Here is a 26,042-nt window from a genome sequence, read left to right as displayed (position 1 = left end):
GGACCCCCACGTCCCCTGGGGAGCCAGGCCCAGTGTCCAGCTCCCCCCACCTCTCCCCAAGTTCAGGTCATTTTCCTTTCAAAGGTAGTTTCAAGCCAGGCGTGGTGATTCACCATCTCAGATGGTTGAGATGTGAGGATCCAGGATCCAAGTCAACCCTGGACAGAAAAGTCCTGGAAACCATGAGAGTGTGGGGTGTGTGTGTGTGTGTGTGTGTGTGTGTTCTTCAAGCCACAAGTGGAGCTCAAGTGGTAGAGTGAAAATGTTCAGGGATAGCACCCAGGCTCTGGGTTCAAGCCCCTGTGCTGGCACACACACATGCACACACACACACACACACCCCAGCACTGGGCCCTGAGTCTAGGCCTGCAGTTCTGTGGCCTTCAGCCCATCTGTTTCGCAACCAACACATGCTTTGCTGGCCATGCCCTGAGTTCTCATTACACATGCACTGCCCATCCCCCAGTGCCAGCTCGCTCCGGGCACCCCTAGACTTTTTCTGGGCACTCAGGGCCTCCCACAAGCCCCCTGGCAATGTACATTGGGTCCCTAAACTACTGAATTGGTTTCAGTCATGTATTGTGCTGATCCTGGGGCTTGAGCTCAGGGCCTGAGCACTGTCCTTGGACTTTCTCAAGGCTAGAGCTCTACCACTTGAGCCTCAGCACCACTTCTAACTTTTTTCTATGTATGTGGTAATGAGGAATCGAACCCCGGTCTTCGTGCATGCTAGGCAAGCACTCTACCACTAGGCCACACTCCTGGCCACACCCTCCACTTTTAACCTTTTTTTTTTTTTTTCCTTCCTGGTGACTTGGAGAATCTCTGGGATATATTTGTCTGGGTTGACTTTGAAACTCATCCTCAAGCCTCCTGAGTAGCTGGGATCACAGCGGGAGCCATGCAGCCTCGCTAACGTCTCTTTTACCTCTTGTATATGGTTATGAGCATTTGGGGACCTAGCAGTACTTTATATTTCTGTTGGTGGTTCCACTGTGTGTCGTTAGGAGTCCCACACACCCCAGGACTCAGACCCAGAGCAGGGCAGAGAGGCTCTGAGGGGCCCCGGAATAATGTCTCAGCCTCGATCTGGCCTCCCAATTCGTGGTTGCTTTCCTGAGCCGTGGGACTTTACTTCCCTGCCAGCCAGGAGAGCGGGGAGTGTTGACTCAGTATCTTGAACCATGGAGAACTTGGCCTTGCTAGCTAAGGAACTCAGGCCCCTGTGCTCCGCCCCCAAGCCCCTGGCCACGCCTCTCCCCCAAGGACTTGAGCCCCACTCTTTCTGCCCTGTAGTTTAGTGAGCCCTGGAAGGCAGGCATGTGGTATACAAGAGTGGATTTAAGGTCCAGGGAGTTTGGCCTAGTGGTAGAGTGCTTGCCTAGCATGTTTGAAGACCTAGGTTCGATTCCTTGGTACCACATACATAGAAAAGGCTGGAAGTGGTGCTGTGGCTCAAGTGGTAGAGCTCTAGCCTTGAGAAAGTCCAAGGACAGTGCTTAGGCTCTGAACTCAAAACCAGGACTGGCAAAAAAAAAAAAAAAGGAAAGAAAGGAAAGGAAAAAAGAGTGGATTTAGGGTAGACAGCCAGCAGATCCAGAAATGGGATGGGGAAGGGCAAGTAGGGGCCAGAGGGGTGGGGCTGGTCCTAGGGCTTGGAAGGACGCAGGGAAATCAACCTGGTTCAAGGTCCACCCAGCCGCCTGATGACCTTGTACAACTCTTTGTTTGGTGAGCTATGAAGTCTGCCATGCTGGGCGCGGGGCGGTTCAGGCTGTTATCCCAGCCACTCCGGAGGCTGAGATGTGAGGACTGAGATTCAAAGCCAGCCAGACTTTATGTCAATCAACCTCCTATACTCAGAGCGTCTCTTCTACTACCCGACCTCCAGGCTCAGCCCAGGAGAGTCGCTAACGGACCACCAGGTGGCAGTGTCGTCCTGTCTGCAACCTGTTTGACGGGCACTCAGGCCACCAGTGCTTTCCCCACCCCTTGTCCCTTCCAAGCCCCGGGGGATCCAGGGCAGGGGGGGAGGGGGGATATGACCCTTGAACAAAGCCTAGGCCTCATTTTGGGGGATATCTCATTTAATAGAGTTAATGAAACCTGAACTTGGGATCTTGGTTGAGCAAAATGCTTTGCCATGTCAGCCAGGCCCCCTAGTTCCTTTTTTTCCACCCAACACTAAGCCTTGAATTTGTTGTTGATCATGGGGCTTGAACTCAGGGCCCGGGAGCTGTCCCTGAGCTCTTCAGCTCCAGGTTACCACCCTACCCCTGGAGCCACAGTGCCACTTCCCATTTACTAGTGGTTAATTAGAGATAAGGGCCTCATGGACTTTAGTGCCAGAGCTGGCTTTGAACCTGGATCCTTAGACCTCAGGCTCCTGAGCAGCTGGGATCACAGGCGTGAGCCACTGCACCTGGCTTCATTTGCTCAAGGCTTCATTTGCTCCAGCACTTGAGCCACAAGGCCATTTCTGGCTTTTTCTGTGTCTGTGGTACTAAGGAATCGAACCCAGGGTGTGTCATGCATGCTAGGCATGAGGCCACATTCCCAGCCCCATTAGATTCATTTTTATAGTCTTTGAACAGCCAGGGTGATGACAGGACTTTCCCTTCTCTTATGGAGCATGTGTCTAAACACCTGTAAGAAGTTTTTTGTAGCTGGGCACTGGTGGCTTAGGCTTATCGTCCTAGCTACTCAGGAAGCTGAGGTCTGAGTACCAAGGTGGTTCAAAGCCACTTCACCTGGAGAAGTCTGCGAGACTCCACTTCCAATTAACCAGCAAAATGTTTGACTGGAGGTGTGGCTCAAGTGGTAGAATGCCAGAAAGAACAAGTATCTAACTGACAGAGCATTTCCGTTCAGGCTGGGCTTCCTGGAAAAGTTCAGACCCCAGCTGACAGGTTCCATCCTGAAGGAGTGGATCCGGGTGTGGTGAGGCTTCGAGGTGACCCAGAGCTCGCAGGGCAACAGGGAGATGGAAGAGAAGCCGGGACACCGTGCTGAACAGGAGCAGGTGGCAGAGACAGAAGGCCGGGTGGAATGTGGTGACAGCGAAACAGATGGCTCTGTCAGAGCAGATTTGGGGTGTAGGCGGCTGACAGCGATTTCTGGGGCTGCCCCTCTGAAGACGCTATGTGGAGATACAACTTGAGCTCCTGTCAGCCCATCCCCCCCCTGGCCCAAACGGCCTCCAGCAGGTGCTCAACTGAGTTGTCTTTCTGTCCCTAAGATGCAAACTGGGAGGAATTCCTCAGCAATACTCAATGCCAGGATCCAGGTTCACGTATTCAACAGCGTAGGTTACAGCTCCAGGCCTGGAGGCTGCAAACTTCCAGGCAAAGAGACCCAGAGCTCTTTGTTGTTGTGTCAGTCCTGGGGCTAGAGCTCAGGGCCTGGGTGCTGTCCCTGAGCTTTCTCACTCAAGGCTAGCACTACTAAGGACTAGGAGCCTGGTCTAGTCTCATGGACTTTCCTTCCCCTGGCTGGCTTTGAACCATGATCCTCAGATCTCAGCCTCCTGAGAGCTGGGATGACGGGATGAACCCCTGGCCCTTGAAATTCCCTTATTCTTACCTCTGAGGCAGCGTCCAGCCCAGGACTCACCATTCTTAGGAGCTCCAGCAGGGGTCACCCAATCCTTGGTTTTGGCCTTGGGGATTTTAGGCTGAATATGTGTGTATTATTATATATATTTAGCTGGTTCTGGGCTTGAACCCTGGGCCTAGTTGCGGTCCTGAGCCTTTATTCACTCGTGGATGGTGGTCTACTACTAGAGCCACAGCTGCACTTCCTTAACTTTTTGCTGGTTAACTGGAAATAAGTCTCGTGGACCTTCCTGCCTGGGTTAGCTTCAAACCTGGTTCCTTAGCTCATAGCCACCAGGGATTACAGATGTTGAGTCACCAGCGTTCAGCCACAAGAGAAATTTCTTTTGCTCTATATAGAAATTACCACATAGCCAGTGGTCATTTAGAATGATAACCCTCAGTTTTACCAGACTTGGGCCCAAGGCCTCTGGGAACACCCCATTATTTTGTGGGGGCCACGGAGTTACACTCTCAGCCCCCTAGCCATTCTAATCCCTTTTAGGACCAAGCAAAGCTGCTCCCACTGTTGATCAACTCATAAAAGCCACAATATGGCCAGGAGTTTGGCCTAGTGGTAGAGTGCTCGCCTAGCATGCACGAAGATCAGGGTTCGATTCCTCGGTACCACATACATAGAAAAAAGCCAGAAGTGGTGCTGAGGCTCAAGTGGTAGAGCTCTAGCTTTGAGAAAGTCCAAGGACAGTGCTCAGGCCCTGAGCTCAAGCCCAGGACTGGCAAAAAAAAAAAAAAAAAACAAAAAACCCAAACACCACTACATCCCAGGATTTGGATTCAACTTTTTTTTATTTTTTTGTTCTTTTTTAATGTCATGCAATAATTCACAGTCCCAAGCCCACAGTTTTCAAACAAGATAGGAAAAAAAGAAAAGAAAAACATAGAAAAACAAAAAGTGAAAAGAAAAAAAAGAAAATGAAGCCAGGGAGTTGGTTGGTGGTGGTGTTTTCTTTTTTCTTTTCTTTTTTTCCTCTTCTTTTGTTATTCAAGCAGGACCAAATGTCAGAAAAAAAAATGCTGTGTTTCATGTTCCTCAATCACTGATTTGTTGTTGTTGTTGTCCTTTTTGAAGTCGTTGGTTATGATGATTTTCCTCTTAGGTTGGCGGGTGCAGGCAGTAGTGGGGGTCGTGGGGCCACCCCGCAAGCTCTCCGGGTGCTTCCCGGGCCCCCTCCTTCCCGCCCGCCCCTCGCAGTCTCCGGGAAAGGAAGGATCCAGTCAGGCAGATGATAAAACTCATCAATACAAGCTACGTCTCCCCCGTGTTTCTTTTTAAAAAGGTTATTGTGTGTGTGAGTGTGTGTGTGCGCGCGCGTCGGTGTTGTCTCGTCATTTTCCCCGAAGTTCTCCGGAGAGGGCTGCGTGGGTTCGAATCCCTGGCCGGCGGGGCGGGTCTGCCCGGGGCTCCGCCCCGCGCGGGGCGGGGCCTGTCCTGGGGGCGGGGCCTCGGGCGGCGCCTGCGCGTCGGGGCTCGCGGGGCGCGCGCAGGGCCGGCGCGGCTGCGCGGGCCGCGTTGTGCGGGCGGGGAGGTGGGGGGGGCGGGGGCGCGGCCCCGCGCCGGGTCTTAGCACCAGTCGTCCTCGCTCTCGCTGTAAGGGTCCTGCGGTCCGCGGCGGGCGCCGGGGCCGCGGGGCCGGGGCGGCCCGGGGACCGGATAGTAGCCGTTGGGGAGCCTCCGGCCGTGCCGGGCGGGCGCGGGGCCGGCGGGGCCCGCGGCCCGGGGAGTCCTGGGCGAGCGACCCGCGGGCGGCGCGTGGCGCGCGGGCGGCTGCGGCTCGGCGCCGGACGCCTCGGCGTCGTCGTAGTCGGAGCCGCGGAAGTAGCCGCGATGCCGGGCGCCGGGCGGCCCGTCGGGCGCGTGCGAGGCGGGCGCGCGCACCCGGCAAGCCCGCGGGGAGTCGGCGCGCGCGCAGGGCGGCGGCGGCGGCGCGCCGGGCTCGGCGAACCTCCGCGGCCCGCCCGGGGCCGCGCGGCCCGGCCTGGGCGCCGATCCCTGCCCGGGCCCGGACCCCGGCGGCGGCGGCGGCGGCTGCGCGGCGCCCGCGGGCCCCGCCTTACGGACCACGGGGGAGTAGGACACGTGGGGCCGCGGGGTGCAGGGGGTCTGGGGGAGCTGGCGGCGGCCGCGCCGCGGCGTGCTGGTGCCGGACGTAGAGGGGGCGGGGCTTCCACTGACTGAACTACTGCCCTACACGAAAATTGAAACAAAGGAATCAAAACAAAAGGCGCCGCCCCGGGCGCGGGCGGGCGCGGGACGACCGACGGGGCGGGGGGGGGGAGGGGGAGAAGCGACAGCCACGGGGGTGAAGATGGAGGAGCCACGGGGGACGGGGTGGGAAGACGGGAGCCACGGGGGAGGGTGAAGATGGGAAGAGCCAGGGAGGAAGGTGAAGATGGAGGAGTCAGGGAGGAAGGACCGAGTGGAAGACAGGAGCCACGGGGGAGGGTGAAGATGGGAGGAACCACAGGGGGGAGGGTGAGGACGGGAGGAGCCAGGGAGTAAGGTGAAGATGGAGGAGCCACGGGGGATGGGGTGGGAAGACAGGAGCCACGGGGGGAGGGTGAGGATGGGAAGAGCCACGGGGGAGGGTGAAGATGGGAGGAGCCACGGGGGGGAGGACGGGGTGTTAAAACGGAGGAGCCACGGGGGAGGGGGAGGATGGGAGGAGCCACGGGGGAGGACGGGGTGGGAAGATAGGAAGGAGGATCAGAGGAAGGATCGGGGGAGGGGGAAGGGGGAGAGGAGATGAAGGGGGGAGGATGGAAGGAGGGTTTTGGGGGGGAGGGGAGGGGTTAAAAAAACCAACACAAGAAAGTGAAAAAAGAGAGATGAGAAATGGAGTTTTGTAAGTCTCGGGGTTCAAAGTAGCAGAAGTTCCAAACATTACTCACGGCGTCCAGAGGACGGGCACGACCGAACAGAAAGGAAGCGGGGCTGGGGAGCGCGGGGCGGGGCCGGGGCTGCGGGGCGGGGCCGGGGACGTGGCGGCGCCCGCCCGCCCCGCCCCTCAAAGCTGACCCGCGGCCAAGCAGCGGGGGGCGGCGGCAGCGGCGGGGGCGGGGCCGGGGCGTGGTCAGGGTCCCCCCGCCCCCGCGGCCCCGCCCGCCGCACCCACCTGCCGGGGCGGGACGTGCTCTCGGCCCTCGCTCGGCGAGCGGGACCAGCGCTGGTCGCGGGCGCGGGCCCGGTGCTCCGGCCGCTCCGGGGCGTAGCGCTCCTTGTCGGGGGCCGGGGGCGGGTGGTGGTGGTGGTGGTGGTGGTGGTGGTGCTGCCGGTGCTTGCGGTCCTTGGGCCGGCCCCGCTCCTGGTCCCGCTCCTTGGGCGGCAGGTCCCCGGACTGCGTGGTCATGCTCAGGTCCGTCCCCAAGCCTGCGCCCGAGACACGCGGGGGCCGTGGAGGAGGAGGGGCGGGGTGGCCGGCGTGCCTCCCCTCCCGCCGCCCGGCCGCCCCGCCCGGCCGCCCCACCTGTGTCCACGTCGGTGTAGCGGCCCAGGGAGCGCTCGGACGCGCGGTGGCCGCGCTCGCGGCGCCGCTGGTGGAAGCGCGGGGCGTCCTCGGGCGGCACCCGCTCCAGGGAGTAGTCGTCCAGCCGCCGGGCCTTGGGGCCCAGCACGGAGGCCGAGCGCTTCATGGGGCTGGTGTCCGAGATGGTCTGGGGGAACAGGCCCGGGCCCCGGTCAGCCGCGGTCCGCGCGCGTCCGTCCCGGCGGGGACCGGGCCCGGCGTGGAGTGGAGCCAGGGTTCCCCGGGTCCCCCGGCTCCAGGGCTGCTCCTTGGTGTCTACACCCGGGTCTCCTCGGCCGTCCTACCGTCCCTGGTACTGGAGGACCCCCAGCCCGGGACCCCACCCCGCTGCCCCACCCCTCTTGGTGCCTCCCGGGCTATCCAGACCGGGCCAGGCTGACCTGCCCTGGGCTTTCCAATGCTCTGACCCCAGCCACCTGTCCTAGCATGGGGTGGGGCAGCTCTAGTCCCCCCCCACTTCCTAGCCCCCATCCAACTGGATGGGCTAGGCTCTGGGGTTGATCGAGGAAGGTGGGGGGGTCCCTCCCTTTTCACCAGGCCCAAGACAGGCTCTCCAGGGTCGGTGGCAGGGTTGAAACAGGAGCTGGGGGAACCAGGCCATCTCTTGGGGGGGAAATGGAGCCCCCTAGATTGGGGGCTCAGAGGAGGGAGTGGGGTGAGGGGTCGTGACCCCTGCACACACAGAACACATAAGGAAGAGGAGGCTCCGTGGGGGGGGAGGGTGTAGTCTACAAAGAAAAGCTGGGGGTGGGGACAGTGAGGTGATGGGGGGGCTGCCCCAGGGGATGGGGAGGAAGAGGGGCCGGAGCGGAGCTCCGCGCAGGCGCGGTACATACGCTGAGGTTATTCCCACGTGGCCGGCCCCTTCTCCTCTGTCCCAGCCCCAGATGGTGCACACAGAGAAACAGAAAGAAGGAAATAAATATAAAAGGAGGGAGAGGGGGGGAGGCTCATGGAGGAGGGAGAAGAGAAAGAGCAGTTAGGGTGGTGGGTGATGGCACCCTGGGACCTGCTGGCTGATACCCCCTCAAAAAAACCAAAAAAACAAAACAAAAACAAGGAGACAGACAGGAGACACACGGACAGATGGCAGAGGCAGGAGACAGACAGATGGTACAGCAAGGCCCCTGGCTCCAGGCTCAAGCGATGCAAACCGTCCTGACTCGAGCTGAGGCTCAAAGCCTCCCACCTTTTGTGTCAGTTCTGGGGCTTGAAGGCAGCCTGAGCATTTTTGTTCATGGCTGCCATTCTACCACTGGAGCCACAGCTTTTTTTGGGGGGGGGTGTTTATTGGAGATGAGAGTATCACAAACTTTTCTACTGCAGCTGGCTTTGAACCTCAACCCTCAGACATCAGCTTCCTGTGTAGCTAGGATTACTTGTGGGAGACACCAGCTCTGGCTTCCCTGCCCCTTCTCCAGGTGATGGCTGCTGGCCCTGCTTGGCCCAGCCCTGTCCTGGGACCTGCAGCTCACATAGCCACATGCATCAGGGTCTTCCACCAGTCACTTTAGGCTACCTTGGTCCAGCCAGGCACAGCACAGCCTTCTGCGTGCACACACCCCAGGGCCATACAGCAAGCAGTCACAGCCACCCGTGCCCCCTTCCCCCATTGCTTGGGCCAGGCCCACCACCACCCTCTGCTTGGCCGTCTCTCCATGGCTCCTAGGGTGGTAAACTGGATCTGAAGGCCTGCCCAGAGCCGTGCAGAAGAGCAGTCCCTCCTGCCGTCAGGATTTGCCCACAGCTGGATTAAAGCAGGCACACACAGACACACACATCTATACACATCTGCACACATGCCCCCACCCCTCTGTTTCCAAGGACTCTAGAGAGGAAGCATAGGGGCCCAAACCCAGCCTGGACTCTGCCCTGCGGACCCATACACACGTGCATGCGTGCACAGGTGCCCGGGTCCACAAAGCTCCCATGCACACACCCATGGAGGCTGTGTGCACAGGCGTGCCTGTGTATTACATGTCTGGGTTCCCTTCCATTGGGGATAGAAACCGGGGCCTTGCACCTTGCTCGAGCTCAGAGCCTGAGCGCTGTCCTTAAGCCTTTTTTGCTCAAGGCTAGGGCGCTACCACTTGAGCCACAGCGCCTTTGTGCCTGGGCTGGCTTCAAGCCACGATCTTCAGATCTCAGGATTACAGGTGTGAGCCACTGGTGCCTGGCTGTGTTCTATGGCTTTCATTTCTTCTTTTTTTGAGGGGTGGGGTCCTGAGTGGCGGAATCCAGTGCCTGGGCGCTGTCCTTGAGCTTTCTTGCTCCAGGGTAGCACTCTACCACTTGAGTCACAGTTCCCCTGCAGGCTTTATGGTGGTTAATTGGAGCTGAGTCTCATGGATTTTCTGACTGGGCTGGCATGGTGGCTCACGCCTGTCATCCTAGCTACTCAGGAGACTGAGATCTGAGGATCGAGGTTCAAAGCCAGCCCAGGCACAAAAGGACCTGAGACCCTTATCTCCAATTAACCATCAGAAAACGGCATGTGGCCCTGTGGCTCCAGGGGTAAGGCGGTAGCCTTCAGCTGAAGAGCTCAGGGACAGTGCCCAGGCCCAGAGTTCAAGCCCCTTGACCCATGGGGGGAAAAAAAAAGTAATCCTCAGATTTCAGCCTTCTGAGGAACTAGGATTACAGGTATGAGCTACAGATGCTCAGGATATGTGTGCACATGTATGCACCTGCCAGTACTGGGACTGGAACAAGGCTTTTTCTGCTCACTCACTGGTGCTCTGCCACTCAAGCCATTCCTTCAGTACTAGAGTTTGTTTGTGAACTGGAAATAATAGTATATTTGTCTGTAGGGAATGGGCTCAAATCTCTAATCTCAGATCCCAACCGCAGGAATCTTGCCTCAAGGTGGGCGTGGTGAGGAAAAAGGAAGCCTGCGCCCCTCCCCTGGGTAAGGATAGAAAAGGGATGCTGCGCCCTGCTCACTCTGGAGGCCCGCCCTCCCGCGGTGGGCGTGGCGGATGGCAAACGATGCCGCGCCCCGCCCACTCTGTAGGTCCGCCCTCCCGCGGTGGGCGTGGCCGATGGCAAAGGATGACGCGCCCCACCCACTCTGTAGGTCCGCCCTCCCGCGGTGGGCGTGGCCGATGGCAAAGGATGACGCGCCCCGCCCACTCTGTAGGTCCGCCCTCCCGCGGTGGGCGTGGCCGATGGCAAAGGATGACGCGCCCCACCCACTCTGTAGGTCCGCCCTCCCGCGGTGGGCGTGGCCGATGGTAAAGGATGACGCGCCCCACCCACTCTGTAGGTCCGCCCTCCCGCGGTGGGCGTGGCCGATGGTAAAGGATGACGCGCCCCGCCCACTCTGGAGGCCCGCCCTCCCGCGGTGGGCGTGGCCGATGGCAAAGGATGACGCGCCCCGCCCACTCTGTAGGTCCGCCCTCCCGCGGTGGGCGTGGCCGATGGTAAAGGATGACGCGCCCCGCCCCCTCTGGAGGCCCGCCCTCCCGCGGTGGGCGTGGCCGATGGCAAAGGATGACGCGCCCCACCCACTCTGTAGGTCCGCCCTCCCGCGGTGGGCGTGGCCGATGGTAAAGGATGACGCGCCCCGCCCACTCTGGAGGCCCGCCCTCCCGCGGTGGGCGTGGCCGATGGTAAAGGATGACGCGCCCCGCCCACTCTGGAGGCCCGCCCTCCCGCGGTGGGCGTGGCCTGGCCCGGGCGGGGCGGCGAAAGCCCTCACCTGGTTCTCGGCGGGGAGGCGGGGCATGGAGGCGGCTCGGGCCTGGCCCTCCACGGGGAGGTAGTGCTCGCCGTCTGAATAGCCTTCCGTGCACATTTCACGCATCTCTACGGACTGTGGGCCAACAGGGTGGCACCCGTGAGCCCCGGGGGCCGCGGCGCAGGCCGCTGGCGGGGTGGGGTGTGGGGGGCTGCACGGGTGGGCCGGCGCACCTGGGAGTTGGGCTGGGTGCTGGGCACGTTGGCCGGGGGCCCTCGCTCCGGGCTCCAGGTGCCGGTCTTCTGGAACATCTCCTGGGCCCGCTGTGTCACCCACGACGGGCTCTCCTTCATGCCGCTTTCGTGCGCCATCCTGTGCGGGACAGAGGCCCGCATGGCGAAGGGGGAGCCGGGCAGAGCCGGCACCCACCCCACACCCCGTCTCCTGGCTTAGGGACACTCACAGGCCTCCTCCGGGGTCCAGCTGGGTAGACGGGAGGGCGTTCTGGCCGGGTCCCCCCTCCTGCGTCGGGGACGGGGGCTCCATGCGCTGGAACATGAGCGGCGTGCGGTTCTGGGGAGAAGCGAAGACGATGTGAAGGGGGTGGGAAAGCATGGCCACGTGCAGGCCTCCTCTGTGCGCACGCGCGGCCCTCGCTCTTGCTCCCCTCCCCAGTCCACCCTCCTCAAGGCTGGCGCTCTACCTCTTGAGCCACAGCTCCATTTCCGGCTTTTTGCTGGTTAATTGGACCTGCGTCTCCTAGACTTTCCTGACCGGGATGGCTTCAAACCGCCATCCTCCATCATCAGATCTCAGCCTCCTGACCTTCTCAGAGATTGGCCACACCCGCTTGTGCTGGTGTTTGCCCTGGTAACAAGCACCGCCCCTCCATCCTAGCCCTGGGTGTCAGGTACCTGCTCCTCGCGCATGGCCTGGAGCCGCTTGGCCTTGCTCTGTCGGTAGTATTCCATGATCATCATGGCAGCGTAGATCTTCCCCACCGTCAGGTCCGTGGCTGTGTGGCACAGAGTCAGCTGACCAGGGACCCCGCCCTCCTCCCTCTCCCCTTTTCCCCCATCCTTGCATCTTCCCCGGGCTCCTTTTCCCGCCGTGCTGGGGTCCCGGTGAGGCCTGGCTCTTACATTTGTGTGGAGTGACCAGGAGGTCCAGCGTCTTCTGTGACAGATTGGGCCAAATGGCCATCATCTCCTTCCGCAGCTCCGCGTCCATCTGCTGCTTGTCGGCTCCCCCTGCAGTGGGGGATTTGGGCAGAGCTGATGGCCTCGGAGTTTGCACCTACCAGCTCCACTGCTGTGACCCAGCGCGGCCGTCAAGTCTCACTCACCACCTGTGGGGCTTGGCCTACGCTAGCCCCTGCCTCAGTTTCCCCATTTGTGAAATGTGATGACAATCGGATCTGTCTGCTTGGTGACCGAAGTGATTAATGCTGTGTGTTCAGGGGTGGGGTCTCTCTCAGGATTGTGGGAGAATTCTGTGGGACAAAATGTAGGGGTTCCCTCCCTAGCTCCCTCTGCATGCTCAAACAAATGGAGGAGCTTGTGATCCCAGCTATCTGAGGATCCTGGGTCAAAGCCAGCCAGGGCAGGAAAGTCCCTGAGACTCTTACGGCCAATAAACTACCCCAAACTCTAGAACTATGGATGTGGCTCAAGTGGTAGAATGCTATCCTTGAGCAAAAGGAAGATCAGGGATAGAGCCCAAGCCCTAAGTTCAAGCCCCAGGATTGGCACAAAAATAATAAATAAATACAAGTGGAAACTTAATTTGACTAGGGGGTTTAGAAGTGAATAGAATTTAGGTCAGCAGTGGTGGACTTGGCAGTCACATTTGTAACACCAGCAAGAGGAGAGGCTGAGGCAGGAGAATCAAAAGTTCTAGGTAAGGGGCCGGGAGTTTGGCCTAGTGGTAGTGCTTGCCTAGCATGCACGAAGACCGGGGTTCAATTCCTTGGTACCACAAACATACATAGCAAAAAAACAGAAGTGGTGCTGAAGCTCCAGTGGTAGAGCTCTAGCCTTGAGAAAGTCCAAGGACAGTGCTCAGGCCCTGAGCTCAAGCCCAGGACTGGCAAAAAAAAAAGTTCTAGGTTAAGCCTGTCTCAAAGAAAGAAACAAAAACAATCAAGGTGTAGTCGCCATGATTGGATCCTGGTGGCTTTATAAGAAAGGGAGAGACCAGCTGGACATGGTGAAGTATGCCTGTACCTCCGCGACTCTAGAGGATGGTTCAGGACGATTGCAAGTTTCAGGTCAGCCCAGCCACACAGTCTCTTGTCTCAAGAACAAAATAGAAGCTGGGACCTCATGGCTCATCCCTATCACCCTAGCTCCTCAGGAGGCTGAGATTTGAGGGTCGTGGTTCAAAGCCAGCCCAGGCAGGAATCTCCATGAGACTCTTATCTCCAGTGAACCACCAAAAAGTCGAAAGTGGCTCTGTGGCTCAAGTGGTAGAGCACCAGCCTTGAGCAAAAGAAGCTCAGGGACAGTGCCCAGGCCCTCAGTTCAAGCTCAAGTACGAGGGCACACACACACACACACACGTGCCCCCGCCCCCCACACACTGGGAGCCTGGCTTAAGCAATCGTCCTGGGGGCTCCCAGCCCCTGACTCCAGATGGGAAGGAGGAGGTCGGAAGGGACAGTGGCTTGCTGCCTCTGGGTCAGCATATCCCATCCTGAGTGTAGGACCTGTCCTTGTTTCTCTGTCACCTTGCCAGTGAATCAGGACCAGTGGCCTTGGCTCACCTGTCATTCTGATGAACAGAGCCCAACAAACTTCGAATGACCAGAGATCTGGAGAGCCTGCTGGGGCTGTTTGTTACAGCAGCCAGTTCTGGACCTTGAGCTGTGGGCTCGCGTGCTGTTTCTGAGTTTCTTTTTTGCCTTGCCAGTACTGGGGCTTGAACTCAGGGCCTATGCACTGTCATTCGGTCAAGGTTAGAGCTCTATCACTTCAACCACAGCACCACATCCAGCCTTTCTGTGCATGTGGTACCAAGGAATCAAAGCCACATCTTCGTGCATCTAGGCAAGCACTCTACCACTAGGCCAAACTACTGGTCCCTCTGAGTTTCTTTTTGCATGAGGTACTAGTACTCTACCACTTGTTCCACTTCTGGCTTTTTATTTATTTATTTTTTGGAGTAGTTTTTTGGAGTCTCATAGGCGGGATTTGAACCATAATCCTCAAATGTCAGCTTCCTGAGTAGCTGGGATGACAGGCTTGAGCCAAGGATGCCAGGCTGGGCATGGTCTGTTATACTAGATTGGCTCTCGCATTTAATTCTTGCTGAAAGATAACAATCCTGGAAACAGGGGTTCTTGCTGGGCAGGATGTATGTATGTATGTATATGTGTGTGCGAGTGCGTGTGGGTGTGTGTGTCTGTCTGTCTGTCTGTCTCCCATTGGCCTCCACCTTTGACCAAAGCCCCGCCCCGCCCCGCTCAGGCCCCGCCCCCCGGGGTGCCCCGCCCCCAGAGGACGGCGCCTCCCCCAGGGGCTCTCACTCGGGCTCCAGAGGCCCCGCCCCCCGGGGTGCCCCGCCCCAGGCCCCCCCCAGGGGCTCTCACTCGGGCTCCAGAGGCCCCACCCCCGGGATGCCCCGCCCCCCAGCGGACGGCGCCTCCCCCAGGGGCTCTCACTCGGGCTCCAGAGGCCCCGCCAGCCAGCCGGCCTCGCTTTCCCCCTCCCTCCCGGGTGATCCCGCCTCCTTGCTCGCAGGAGCTCTGGTTCTACCGGAGGCCCCTGGCACCAAGCCTGCGTCCGGCCTCGCGCCGTTCTGCCCGCGGGCGGCGTGGCGCGGGATGAAGACCGGGCTGCAGGCCCTCGGCTCCCGCCCCGCCATCCTCACCCTTGGCGATCTTTATGTCCAGGGCCGTGCGGATCAGGGCCATGAGGGTAGAGTTGAAGTGGACCGTGTTGTCGTCGGCCACTGGCAGATCCATCCGCAGGAGCCTCTGCAGAAGACCGGGGTGAGGGCGGTCACTGCCGGGTCCCTGACGGGGTCCCCCCCCGGCCGCCCCGGCCCTCACCCCGGAACGCCCCAGGAAGAACTCCGGAGGCCGCGGCGGCGGCGGCTGGACGGCCCCCGACTGCCCCTGGTGGCCCTCGGTCCGGGCCCCCGCTTCTCGGGCTGGCCTGGAGCCAGGCCGCCCCCACCCCTCGATCTGGGGTTCGACCTCGTCCGCCCCTGACCCGCGCGCCCGTTTCTGGGGGCGCCCCGGGCCCCCGAGTTCTTCCCGGTGCCTTCCAGACTTTGTGACCCCAAAGAGAAGGAACACGAGGCAGATGCAAGCAGCAGGTGGCAAACGGCGGCGGGCGGTGCAGGCTGCGGCCGGCGGCTCCCCCCACCCGGCCCGGGGCGGCGGGGGCGGCAGGCAGGCGGGCGGGGGCGCAGGCGGGGCGGGGCGCAGGCGGGGCGCAGGCGGGCGGGCAAGCGCACACTCAGCACAGACAGGGCGCGTGCAGACAGCATCTGGAGACTCATTCATAGCTCCGTGGGGGCCCGGGGGGCCGGGGCTCGGCGCCCGGGCGGCCATCCCGCCTCTCAGGGGAGGGGGGGGGTCCCTGCATCCGGGCCGGGGCGCTGATTGGGCACGGATGGGGGGAGTTGGGGTTCACCAGGGGACACACACTGAGAAGACACGGGTGGGAGATGGAGGGCAAATCCGGAGGACAGGACGTGGGGACAGGACAGGAGACCAGGAGAGGCAGGAGACACAGACTGGGCGTGCCAAGTTCATCGGAGAGGGGGGGGGCCATCTCAGAAACGAGGGGCGTCACATTTCTTAGCACAGCTTCCTCCAGAGAGAACGGACATTTTCCAGCAGACATGGTCTGTGGAAAACGCCTTTTTTTTTGGGGGGGGGGGGTCATGGGGCTTGGACTCGGCCTGGGCGCTGTCCTGAGCTCTCCAGCTCAAGGCTACCGCCCTACCCTTGAGCCAAGCCTCACTTCCCATTTTCTAGAGGTTCACTGGAGATAAGTCTCAGGTGCTTCTGTGCCTGGGCTGGCTTTGAACCTTGATCCTCAGATCTCAGCCTCCAAAGTAGCTAGGATGACAGGCGAGATCCACCATGCCTGGTTGGTTTTGTTCTTTTCCCAAATAACCCCCCCACCCCCCGCCAGTCCTGGGGCTTGAACTCAGAGGGGCCTGAGCACTGTCCTTGGGTTTTCTCAAGGCTACAGCTCTGCCACTTGAGCCACAGCACCACGTCTGGCTTTTTCTGTGCATGTTGTACCCAGGAATTGAACCCAGGGTTTTGTGCATGCTAGGCAGGCAATCTACCACCAGGCCATGCTCCTGGCCCCCAAATAATTTTTTTTGATGGTGCTATGGACACACCCTGCCAAGCAGAGAGCAGGAGAGGGACAAGAGGGGGGTGGAGACACAGGTGCAGAGAAGTGGAGGGGGACTGACAGGGACAGATGGGAAGACAGGAGGGCCCAGGGGTGAGGACGGAGACAGGACAAGGGGTTAATGTGGGGGACTCTTTACAAGGCCATTTCTGAACTTCTCCAGGGCGAGTGGAGGGGGACAGAGCATCTGTTCACAGGCACCCAGGAAGGGGTCCCGGACAGAGGTCCAGAAGGGATGTTGTTCCATCAACAGCATGCAGACCCCACCCACCAGCCTGGGTCCGGCCAAGCCAGCGCCAGTGGCCGCCACCTGGGGCTCTAGCTGCAGCCCCCAGCCCGCTCTGGAACAATGGAGAGGCATGTTGGGGTGTCTGGGGGAAGGGTGAGGGAGGAGAGGAGGTATTAGACCCTCCCCCCCAAGTCCCTGAGTCAGAGATCAGCTTCAGGTGTGCCAGTGGGGGGCCTGGGAGGCCTGGGGGCTGCTGAGGGGGAAGGAGATGCCATCTTGCCTCCTTGGATGCTTTATGGGGGTCCACTTTGGTAGGGATGTTGGGGGGGGGACTCGTGGATACCAGGGCGTTCCCCGCCTCCTCCCCCCGCGTGTTGGTTGGCCATAATGGAGTCTCAAAACGCATAGACACTCATCAGGAGAGGACGGACACAGTGTGCAGAGTCGAGGGGTGTCACGAGCCGGTTACTCGAGGAGAACAAGGGGAAAAAAAAGAAATAAATCAATGAAGAAGAAGGAGGAAGAGGAAGAAAACGCTGGAAAAAAAAAGAAAAGAGGCTGGAACAGCTGTTCTGAGCACTGAAGGAAAAAAAAAGAATAAAAAAAAATCTCAGTGCTTGGAGATCTGGGTGGTAAAGACAAACTACCTTGTAAGCCATTCTGGCTGGACATTTCTTCCCCAGACCCAAGGGTGGAGACATGTGTCTTAACATCTGATACATGTCCGGGTAAGGCATGCGGCCCCTGGGAGTGCCAAACAGAAAACCAAAAAAAAAAAAAAAAAGTGGGGGGACAGAGAGCCAAAGGAAGGGTAGTGGAGGGTTGGAGAGAAAAGGGGAAGTGGAGAAGAAAGAAAGAAAAAACAAACAAACAGAATATTACATACACACCAAAGGAAAAAAATAAAGTAATAATAATAATAATAAAAGAAACCAATTGGCCAAAATAGAGAAAGAGGCAGGAATGATAAAATATTTAAAATAAACAGAAAAGAGGAGGAAGGGGGAAAAAATGGAAGAAAAGGTCATTAAAAATGATTATTTTCCTGCTCAAGAGTAGGGAGAGAAAGAGAAAAGAGCGGTGTACTCAGGCTCAGTGGTTTGGGGGCTTTCGTGGCTGAGGCTGGTCTCTGAGGGGGCAGGGGGAGCCAGGTGGGGACTGGGGAGGGGGCAGGGGGAGAGTGAGGGTGATGGTGTATTTTTCGGGGGGAGGTGGGCAATGCAAAATTACCACCTTTCCCCCACAGGGAAGATGTCTGATTTGGGGTGGACCATGGGAACCCCAGGATGGGCTTTAGCTAAGAGCAAGCAGAAATGGCTGGGGAGGGGGGGAACGGATTGATAATGCTCCATGCTTGGCTGAGCCTACGTGATGGCATTCTTTCGGCTAAGAGACGTTGCTAGTTTATAATGCGAGAGAAAGATGGCGTCGTTTGTCCTTCTTGTTTTCTAGGTATATATATATATATATATGAAATATATATATTGTCGAACCCCAAGCCACGCTCATTCCAATGGAGAGGCAGCAGCTCTCTGGAAAAATCACCTTGCAAGCAACTCTATGAGGGCATTTCTTGCCTAAGCCGAGAGGGGGCGCTATTACTCGTAATAAACTGTACATATCCTTATAATGAATCCGCCCGCTGAAAGGAGAAGAGACCCGGTTAGAGGAGCTCAGGGGGTGGCTGCCATGACCCCAGCTCCCCCCAGAGCACAGCCAGGCAGCCAGGAAGAGGCAGGGGTCACCCCCTGGCATGAAGAAGGGCGTGACAGAGACTCAGGACAGGGATCAGAGGGCCCCCACCCCATGTGCACCCTGGAGACCCCCTAGGGAGAGGGTGGTGCTGAGGGCTCTGGGCTGGAGAGGGGGCCCTCTCCAGGCCCCTCCTACACCATCTACTGGGGCTACAGCAGGGTGAGGGGGGTGGGAGAGGGAGAAGGGCCAGCACCTCACGGTTGTGACCTAGGATTAAAAGAGGGAAGAGTTAAATGGAGCCAAAGGCAAATAAACCCCAGCTGTCCCCAGGCTTCCCGGCTCCTACTGGACCTGCCTGGGTTTGTGGACATGCAAGGGTGGGGACCCCTCCAGGATTGGGGCTCACTGTGGGTCACTAGAACCTGCTAATGTGGAACTAGAACCTGCCACCAATGGTTAGTGTGCAGGCTCAGGCACAGCCGCCTCGGAATGCCATGGTGTGTCAGCTAGTGGGGGGGGAAGGGTGCTGGTGTGTGTGTGTGTGTGTGTGTGTGTGTGTGTGTGTGTGTGTGTGTGTGTGTGCGCATGCGCGCGCGTGCACCTCTTTTTGTGCCAGTACTGGGGCTGGAACTCAGGTCCTGGGTGCTGTCTCTGAGCTCTTTCACTCAAGGCTAGTGCTCTACCACTTGAGCCACAGTGCCACTTCTATTTTTCTGTGGGTTAACTGGAAATAAGAGTGTCATGGATTCTCCTTTCTGGGCTGGCTTTGAGCCACCATCCTCAGATCTCACCCTCCCGAGTAGCTAGGGTTACAGGCTTGTGGACCACAGCTCTACTTGCATTTGGTTTTTTGCCACTTCACTGGAGACATGGGCTGGTTTTGAACTGTGAACCTCAGATCTCAGCCTCCTGAGTAGTGAGGATTAACAGGCAGGAGTCACAGTAAGCAGAGGCTTGTGTGTGTGGAAGGGGTGTTGTGAGGCTCTTCTCTTGGCTGGGATCCTACAGAGCCCCCGAAAGCCTGTCCTCCCCTCTGGCCTGACGTCTACTATTTATTTATTTATTTACTTATTTATTTATTTCTGCCAGTCCTGGGGCTTGAACTCAGGGACTGGGCACTGTCCCTGAGCTTCTTTTGTTCAAGGCTAGCGTTCTACCACTTGAACCCAAGTCTTTCTGCATACTAGGCAAGCACTTTCCCACTAGGCCATGCACCTAGTCCCACAACATCCACTACTTTTATATGTATGTATATATATATATATATTATTTTATTTATTTTTTTTTGTCCATTGTGGGTCTTGAACTCTGGGCCTGGGCGTTGTCCCTGAGCTCTTCAGCTCAAGGTTAGTACTCTACCAAAGAACCATAGCACCAATTCCAGTTTTTTGGTGGTTAATTGGAGATAAGAGTCTCATGGTCTTTTGTGCTTGGGCTGGCTTTGAATTGCGATCCTCAGATCGTCCTGAGTTGCCTGGTGACATCCACTATTTTAAAGTTTGCTGTTGTCATTGTTGTTGGGAGGGGGAGGTTGTCAGTGATAACACATACTAGACCAGTGTTGTACCACTTTGGAAAGATTTTAACATATCCTGAGCTGGCTTGGAACTCGTGATCCTCCAGCCTCAACCTCTTGAATGCTGGAATTACAGGCATGTGCCTTTATGGCTGGCTCTACTTTAAGTTTTTGGTTCATTTTGGGGAGGTGACAGGACTAGGGATTGAATCCCAGGGCTTTGTACATGCTAGGCAGGTGTTCTACCATTTGAAACACGCCTCCATTTCCTTTTTCAATTGACTGTCACTCTATTATTTTGTGCTTATCCTGGGGCCGAAAAACAGAACCACTTTCTCTCACTTGGCTTTTTTTTCTGCTCAAGACTGGCGCTCTACCACTTGAGCCACAGCACCACTTCTGGCTTTTTATTGGTTCATTGGAGATGAGAGTATCACAGACTTTCCTGCTGCGGCTGGCTTCAAACTATGATCTTCAGAGCTCAGCATCCTGAGCAGCTGGGGTTACGGTATGAGCCGTTAAGCTCCACTGCTTATGTCATGGGGGGGAGCTGTGTTTCTCGCCCAGTCCCACATGGGGCTTCTGGGGTGGGCAGGGGCTATGTCTCCACACTCAGTCAACTGGCTGGGATGAGGTCTTGAGAATGTATTTTTTTGTTTTTAAGCTAGACTTGAACTTCAGTCTCCCAGTCTCTGCCTCCCACGAAGACAGGCTTACAGGACCTGCTCTAAGCTTTGTCCTGGTTCCCACGCTCATCTTGCAGCCCAGTCTGGGCTCTGTAACTCCCCCATACTCACCTCCCTCCTTCTTAAGGGGAAGCCCCGGGCTTGGGCAGGGAGGGGCCCTAAGAATGTGTGCAGGATCCCCAATCCGCCCTGGTTCCTGGTCAAGTCTCTGTGGCCTCTCGGGGAGGCAGCAAGGCTGGGGGGCCGGGGATGGCGCCTTACCAAGCGGCTGGGTCGTACTCTGCCCACACCCGCACGTACTCATCCAGGTGGTGTGGGCCCAGGATGGAGGAGTCGCGGGTGAGGTACTCGAAGTTGTCCATGATGACAGCGACAAAGAGGTTTAGCATCTGTGGAGGGCGGGGAGATGGGGGAGAGGAGTGGGGTGGGGGATGGAGAAAGGGGTGACACCATCAAGAGGCGTTCTTTCATAAACTGCCTTGCTCAAGGGTAACTTCTTTGTACGAGTACTTAACAACCATAATAAAAATACGAATGGTGAGGATAATAAAGGAAGCTGGCCACTGGTGCCTCACACCTGGCGTCCCAGCCACCAGGAGGCTGAGATCTGAGGATCACAGTTCAAAGCCAGCCCAGGCAGGAACAACCATGACTTTTTTTTTTACCCCCTTTGGTTAGTCCTCGGGCTTGAACTCAGGGACTGAGCGCTGATCTCTTCTGCCCAATGCTAGTGCTCTACCACTTGAGCCACAACATCACTTTTGGTTTTCTGGTGGTTCTTCGGAGATAAAGAGTCTGAAAGCCTTTCCTGCCCAGGCTGGCTTTGAACTGGGATCCTCAGAGCTCATCTTCCTGAATAGCTAGGGTAACAGGCCTGAGCCACCCATGCCCGGCTGAGGGAAGTCACTGACGTCAGTCACATTCTAAAGCAGTCCATTCCTTTTGGTTGGAGCCCCGAGGTTCGAACAACCTGTTTCTCGCCTCCCCCCCCCCCACCATGGCCAAAGACTCACCAGGAAGGAGCAGAGGAAGATGAAAGAAACAAAATAAAAATAAGCAAATTCATTGCCACAGTCAGCCGTGAGGATGCCCGAGTTCCTGTCACATGGTTTCCCGCTGAGACAGGACAGCATGATATTGTGCCAGGCTTCGCCAGTGGCACTCCTGTGGATAAGGGTGAGGGGAGGGACATCAGGGACCTGGGCACTCAAGCTCTGGAGTTGGCAAGGTGTTGAGTTCTGAGTCCCAGGTCGGTCACTAAAACTTTCCGTAGGAGCTTAGACAGGGAAATTCTCATTCATCGTGTGAGAAGACCAGGGGGGCATGAAACATGCCAGCAGCGCCAGGCACTGGCTTGACCGGTGCTCAAATGATACCAGTGGAAGAAAACGATGCTAATGTCTGCGTGTCTGACCTGCTATCATGCTGCCAAACTGCCAGGAGTCCCCGTTATTTATTTATCCTGCGATCTCTGCCATCCGGGATCTCTGATGGTTTCAGTACATCCTGGTTCCTTGTTTCCCCCACCTCTTGAGTTTATTTTTCCCCCATTAACCCCTCTAAGATAGCTCCGGGCCAGTCTGAATGTCTAAACAGAGTCTAGGGCCCGTGTTCTTGGGTGGAATCATGTCTACTGGTTAACTCATTCCTCGTCTCCTGGTGGTTGTGAATTATTACTTATTGAGCATGAAAATCATTCATGACGGGATGTCACAGAAGGAGGCGTTTCTTCATCGGTTGCTGCGGAATCTGCTGAGCCCCACATGTGCTCCCAGCGCCTCCCAGGATACCTTCATGCTTCCCTCTATTGACTTATTTTTGTGCCGGTCCTGGGACTTGAACTCAGGGCCTCGGCGCTGTCCCTGAGCTTTGTACACTCAAGACCGGTGCTCTACCCCGACTTCTGGCTTTGTGGGGGTTCACTGGCGATCAGGGCCTCACGGACCATCCCGCCCGGTCCCTCCGATCGCGTCCTCCCGCCCGGGGCGCAGGTCGGAGGGGGCAGACAGTGCAGCAGCGCTCAGGACCCTGGCACTGCAGGCGCCCGGACGGAAGGTCTGCCCCATCCCACACTTAACCCAGCTGTCTCCCGCAGCCCTCCTCGCTTCCCAGACCCGCGGTCTCCCCGTGCGGAGCCCCAGGCCGTCAGGTGGGGTGGCCCACCTCTCACTCCTCCCTGGGGTCCTGGAAAACGCCCTGGGCCCCAACCGCACCGGGAGTGAGGGAGGACACCTGGGTGCTGGACCACGCCCCACCCAACCGGAAGAGGACAGGGAAGACGAGGCCACGCCCCCAACCGGAAGGGACGCTACCACGCCTCACCCAATCAGAAAGGCAGGATGTGGGCACGCGAGGTGGGGCGACTGAGCCACGCCCACCGGAAGCCACGCCCCCTCCTCACCGGAAGAGAAGCATAAGGGCCTGGAAGAAGGTCCGGAAGTTGTTGTGCTCGGTGATCTGGAAGTCGTCCTCATCACTGTCCTCGTCCTCCATGTCGATGCCGATGTTGCCAAACACCTGGGGAATTGGAGGGAGGTGAATGGGGGGGGGGCAGCCGGAACCCCTGGGGCTCCAGGAGCCCCTGGTGAACGACGATGGCAGTTCTGGGTACCTCAGGGGCGCCGACCCACCTGCATCCCGATGATGGCGTAGATGAAGAAGAGCATGGCGATCAGCAAACAGACGTAGGGCAGGGCCTGGGGGCAGAGGGGCCGGTGAGGGAGGCTGGCACGCTGGGGGCGTCCTCCCCGCCCGTGACGTCAGCGCCCCGCCGCCGTGACGTCGGCGCCCCGCCGTGACGTCAGCGCCCCACGCCAGCTCCCTGACCTTGAAGGACTGCACGAAGGTCCAGAGGAGGATGCGGATGGTGTAGCCCTGCCGCAGGAGCTTGATGAGCCGCGCGGCCCGGAAGAGGCGGAGGAAGCTCAGGTTGATGAAGTTGTTCTGGGGAGACGGAGGAGAACCGGTGACTCTCCACCCACCCCAGGGCTCGGAGCCGACACCACTCACGGAGGCCCCTCCGAGAAGCCAACCAACAAGGAAAAAAAATAAATAAATAAAAACAACGACACAGCAAGCCAGGCCCCCCGCCCCCCAAATAAGGAGGGAGGGAGAGAAAGCACTGGTAATGCAATGTGCGGGGCGGGGAGGGGGAGCTGGGGGAAAAGAAAAAAAATAGGGAAAGAAGAGAAGTCAGGGAAAGCGGGGAAGGAGGAGGCCGGGAGAGGTGCCAACTCAAAAAAGGGTGAACCCCACCAGCCATGGCCCCCCTGGGCTCGGCATGGTCAAACCCAACACAACAGCAACTAAAGTAAAGAGGGAGGAGGGAGAAGGAAGGGGAACGAGGGTGCGGGGGTGGGGGGGGAAGAAAGAAAGAATCAAAGAACAAGGCAAAGAAAACAGGATCTGAATCATCCAATCCCAAACTAAAAAGAAAAAGGAAATCCACCGAAGCAATAAAACAATAACAACAAAAAATAAAGTGGAAGATGGCTTTTATTTCTCCCAACAACCAAATGCACTGAGACGAGAGGACACGAGCAGGGTCGAGTGCGGGGTGGGGTGGGGCACGCCCATCACACGTGAAGAGTGCGCACGCGCGGCACGGGCAGGCGCAGGCCAAGGTGGACTCGTGCGCTTCCTCCGAGGGCATGTTACGCTCCCGGGCCAGAAATGCATCTGTCATCCAAGACTCAGCGGGCACCCTGCCCTGCCCTGCCCTGGCCGAGCTGCCCACCCGCTCCTGCCCGCCCTGACCTCACCCCACGGGGCCAAGAGGAGCAGGGGGCTGGGAGAGCCAATGGGGCGAAAAGGGTTGAGCATCTTTTCTTACCCCCTTGGCGAGCGGGGATGGGGAGGACGGGAGGGAGCTGGGGCTGTTCGGCTGCAGGGTCAGTCCTCGCTGCCCGGCTGATCGGAGAAGATGCATTTGGGGCCCTTTTCCCCCCTCTCTCAGGGATGGCTTCTCAGCTTCTGGGGCTGGGTGGAGTAGCCTGCGGGAAGCAGGAAGGACTGAGCTCCCGGGGGGGGGGGGGGGACTGTGGGGGGGGCTGTGGTCCACCCAGGGGTGGGTGCTGGGGGTGAGGAGGGAGGTAGGGCCGTCCCTGCCCCCAGGACCTCCCTGGGTGGCTCCTGTCTTTGTTCAGTTCCCCCCCCTTCACCCTTCCTCCTATCTACTCCCTGCCTCCAGGTCCTACAAGTGGAGCTGGTGGTGGCCAGTTGGGAAATGATGGGGTGCGGGGGGTTGAGGGGACCCTGGGAGGGGTCGAGAGGCCGAAGGCCACACCTGGACCCAATTTGGTCAATAAAGCAAGTTCTTGGGCAGTGTTGTTGTCGGTTTTTAAAGGTAAGTCCGTCAATCCCAAGTGGTATCTTGGGACTGGACCCGGGGCCACTCACGTGGCAGGCACAGTCACGTGGGTCACACCTGTGGCTGTTTTAAAAAAATGTAATTTTTTGTTTTGTTTTGTAGTTTGGATGAGGGCCATGAAACTTTGGCTTGGGTCGGCCTTGAACTTGTCATCCTCTGGCCTCTGCCTCTCAGTGGCTGGGATTTTAACTATGTACTACAAGGCCCAAATTCCTTCCTTCTTTCCTTCCTTCCTCTTTTTCTCCTTCCTTCCTTCCTTTCTTTTTCTCTTCCGTTTTAAAAGTTGTGATTAAAAACAAACAGATTTTACCAGGAAATCTGATTTCCTGCAGGGCACGGTGCCCTCCAGGTTTCCATAAGTGACAGCGGCTCTCCTGGCACATTGACTTGTGTGGTTGGCAGAGGCCTTGGGTTTTGAGAGCCCTGCCCCGTCCCTGGCCCACTCTTGGCTGTGAGAGGCAGGGAGTACAGGGCTACACAGGGCAGCCCGCTGGGTTCTAGTGGAGGGATTTCTGGCACATGACTGCTCAACTCGGCTAACCCTTCACCCCAGCCAGGAGTCTACGCTGCCGGCATCACAGACTTCCCGTTCATTTGCTTTCTTTCTTCTTTGTTTGGCTGTTGGTCCTGGAGCTTAAACTCAGGGCCTGGGCACCATCCCTGAGCCTCGTCCACTCAAAGCTACCACTTGAACCACAGCTCCGTGTGGAGCTTCTTGGTGGTTCATGGGAGATTCACAGATCTCAGCCTCCTCAATAGCTCAGACTACAGGCTTGAGCCGCTTGGCTACACTTCCTGGCTTTCATTTTGGGAATCAAACTGTGTGGGATGGGGAGGGGGGGCTGGGGACCTGACCACATGGGGTCCACTGTGAGGGGTCCCCCCACCCCGGGCTTCTAAAGCCTCACCCTGCCTGGCCAGCCAGGTTCACCTGCCTTTGGGGCCCCCACCCCCCGCTGTCCCCAGCCCTCCTCCCTTCACCCTGGGGAGCAAGCCATCCCTTCCACGGGTGGATCATAACATGTGACTCAGGTAGAGCATGCGGAGGCCCGGAGCCTCGGAAGCAGCCTGGGGGGTCCGGGGCACAGCCCCCCCCTACATGCAAAGCAGCAAAGGAACCAGCAGGAGAAAGATGCATGCAGGCAGCAGGCAAGGCCTTGAGGGGGCGGGGAGGGGGAGACACAGGAGGGAGGGGAGACGAGGGGGGGGGCAAAGATCATGATCTCCAGCAGAACTTCCAAGGGTCTCCTCTCCCTAGCTTGCATCTTCCCATCAAGGACCCATGATGCCCTGCACTCTGGGCAGGCCCCAGGCCCCGGGCAAGGGGTACAGTGACTAGTCCTCACGGCCCA

General features: G+C 58.3%; 1 protein-coding gene across 1 annotated transcript in view; it reads right to left on the bottom strand.

Annotated features, from left to right (window-relative positions):
• Positions 1 to 4,553: 4,553 nt before the first annotated feature.
• Positions 4,554 to 26,042, bottom strand: part of Cacna1a (calcium voltage-gated channel subunit alpha1 A) — a 123,890-nt gene continuing 102,401 nt past the window's right edge. Inside the window, exons 34-49 of the mRNA XM_090336121.1 lie at positions 23,148 to 23,264; positions 22,952 to 23,017; positions 22,723 to 22,838; positions 21,335 to 21,485; positions 20,583 to 20,710; positions 17,970 to 18,066; positions 14,688 to 14,793; positions 11,960 to 12,067; positions 11,732 to 11,832; positions 11,281 to 11,390; positions 11,051 to 11,189; positions 10,839 to 10,952; positions 7,975 to 8,010; positions 7,079 to 7,265; positions 6,728 to 6,981; positions 4,554 to 5,799 (exon numbers count right to left, since the gene is read on the bottom strand). Coding sequence (XP_090192247.1) covers positions 5,176 to 5,799; positions 6,728 to 6,981; positions 7,079 to 7,265; positions 7,975 to 8,010; positions 10,839 to 10,952; positions 11,051 to 11,189; positions 11,281 to 11,390; positions 11,732 to 11,832; positions 11,960 to 12,067; positions 14,688 to 14,793; positions 17,970 to 18,066; positions 20,583 to 20,710; positions 21,335 to 21,485; positions 22,723 to 22,838; positions 22,952 to 23,017; positions 23,148 to 23,264 — 2,454 coding nt within the window. The 3' untranslated portion in view covers positions 4,554 to 5,175. The remainder of the gene's footprint in view (positions 5,800 to 6,727; positions 6,982 to 7,078; positions 7,266 to 7,974; positions 8,011 to 10,838; positions 10,953 to 11,050; positions 11,190 to 11,280; positions 11,391 to 11,731; positions 11,833 to 11,959; positions 12,068 to 14,687; positions 14,794 to 17,969; positions 18,067 to 20,582; positions 20,711 to 21,334; positions 21,486 to 22,722; positions 22,839 to 22,951; positions 23,018 to 23,147; positions 23,265 to 26,042) is intronic.

This window comes from Megascapheus bottae, chromosome 1 (genome assembly GCF_031878675.1).
Source record: "Megascapheus bottae isolate mThoBot1 chromosome 1, mThoBot2.hap1, whole genome shotgun sequence".
NCBI classification, from domain to species: domain Eukaryota; kingdom Metazoa; phylum Chordata; class Mammalia; order Rodentia; family Geomyidae; genus Megascapheus; species Megascapheus bottae.
Note: the sequence above shows the minus strand (reverse complement) of the source record. Positions and strands in the feature narration are given on the sequence as shown.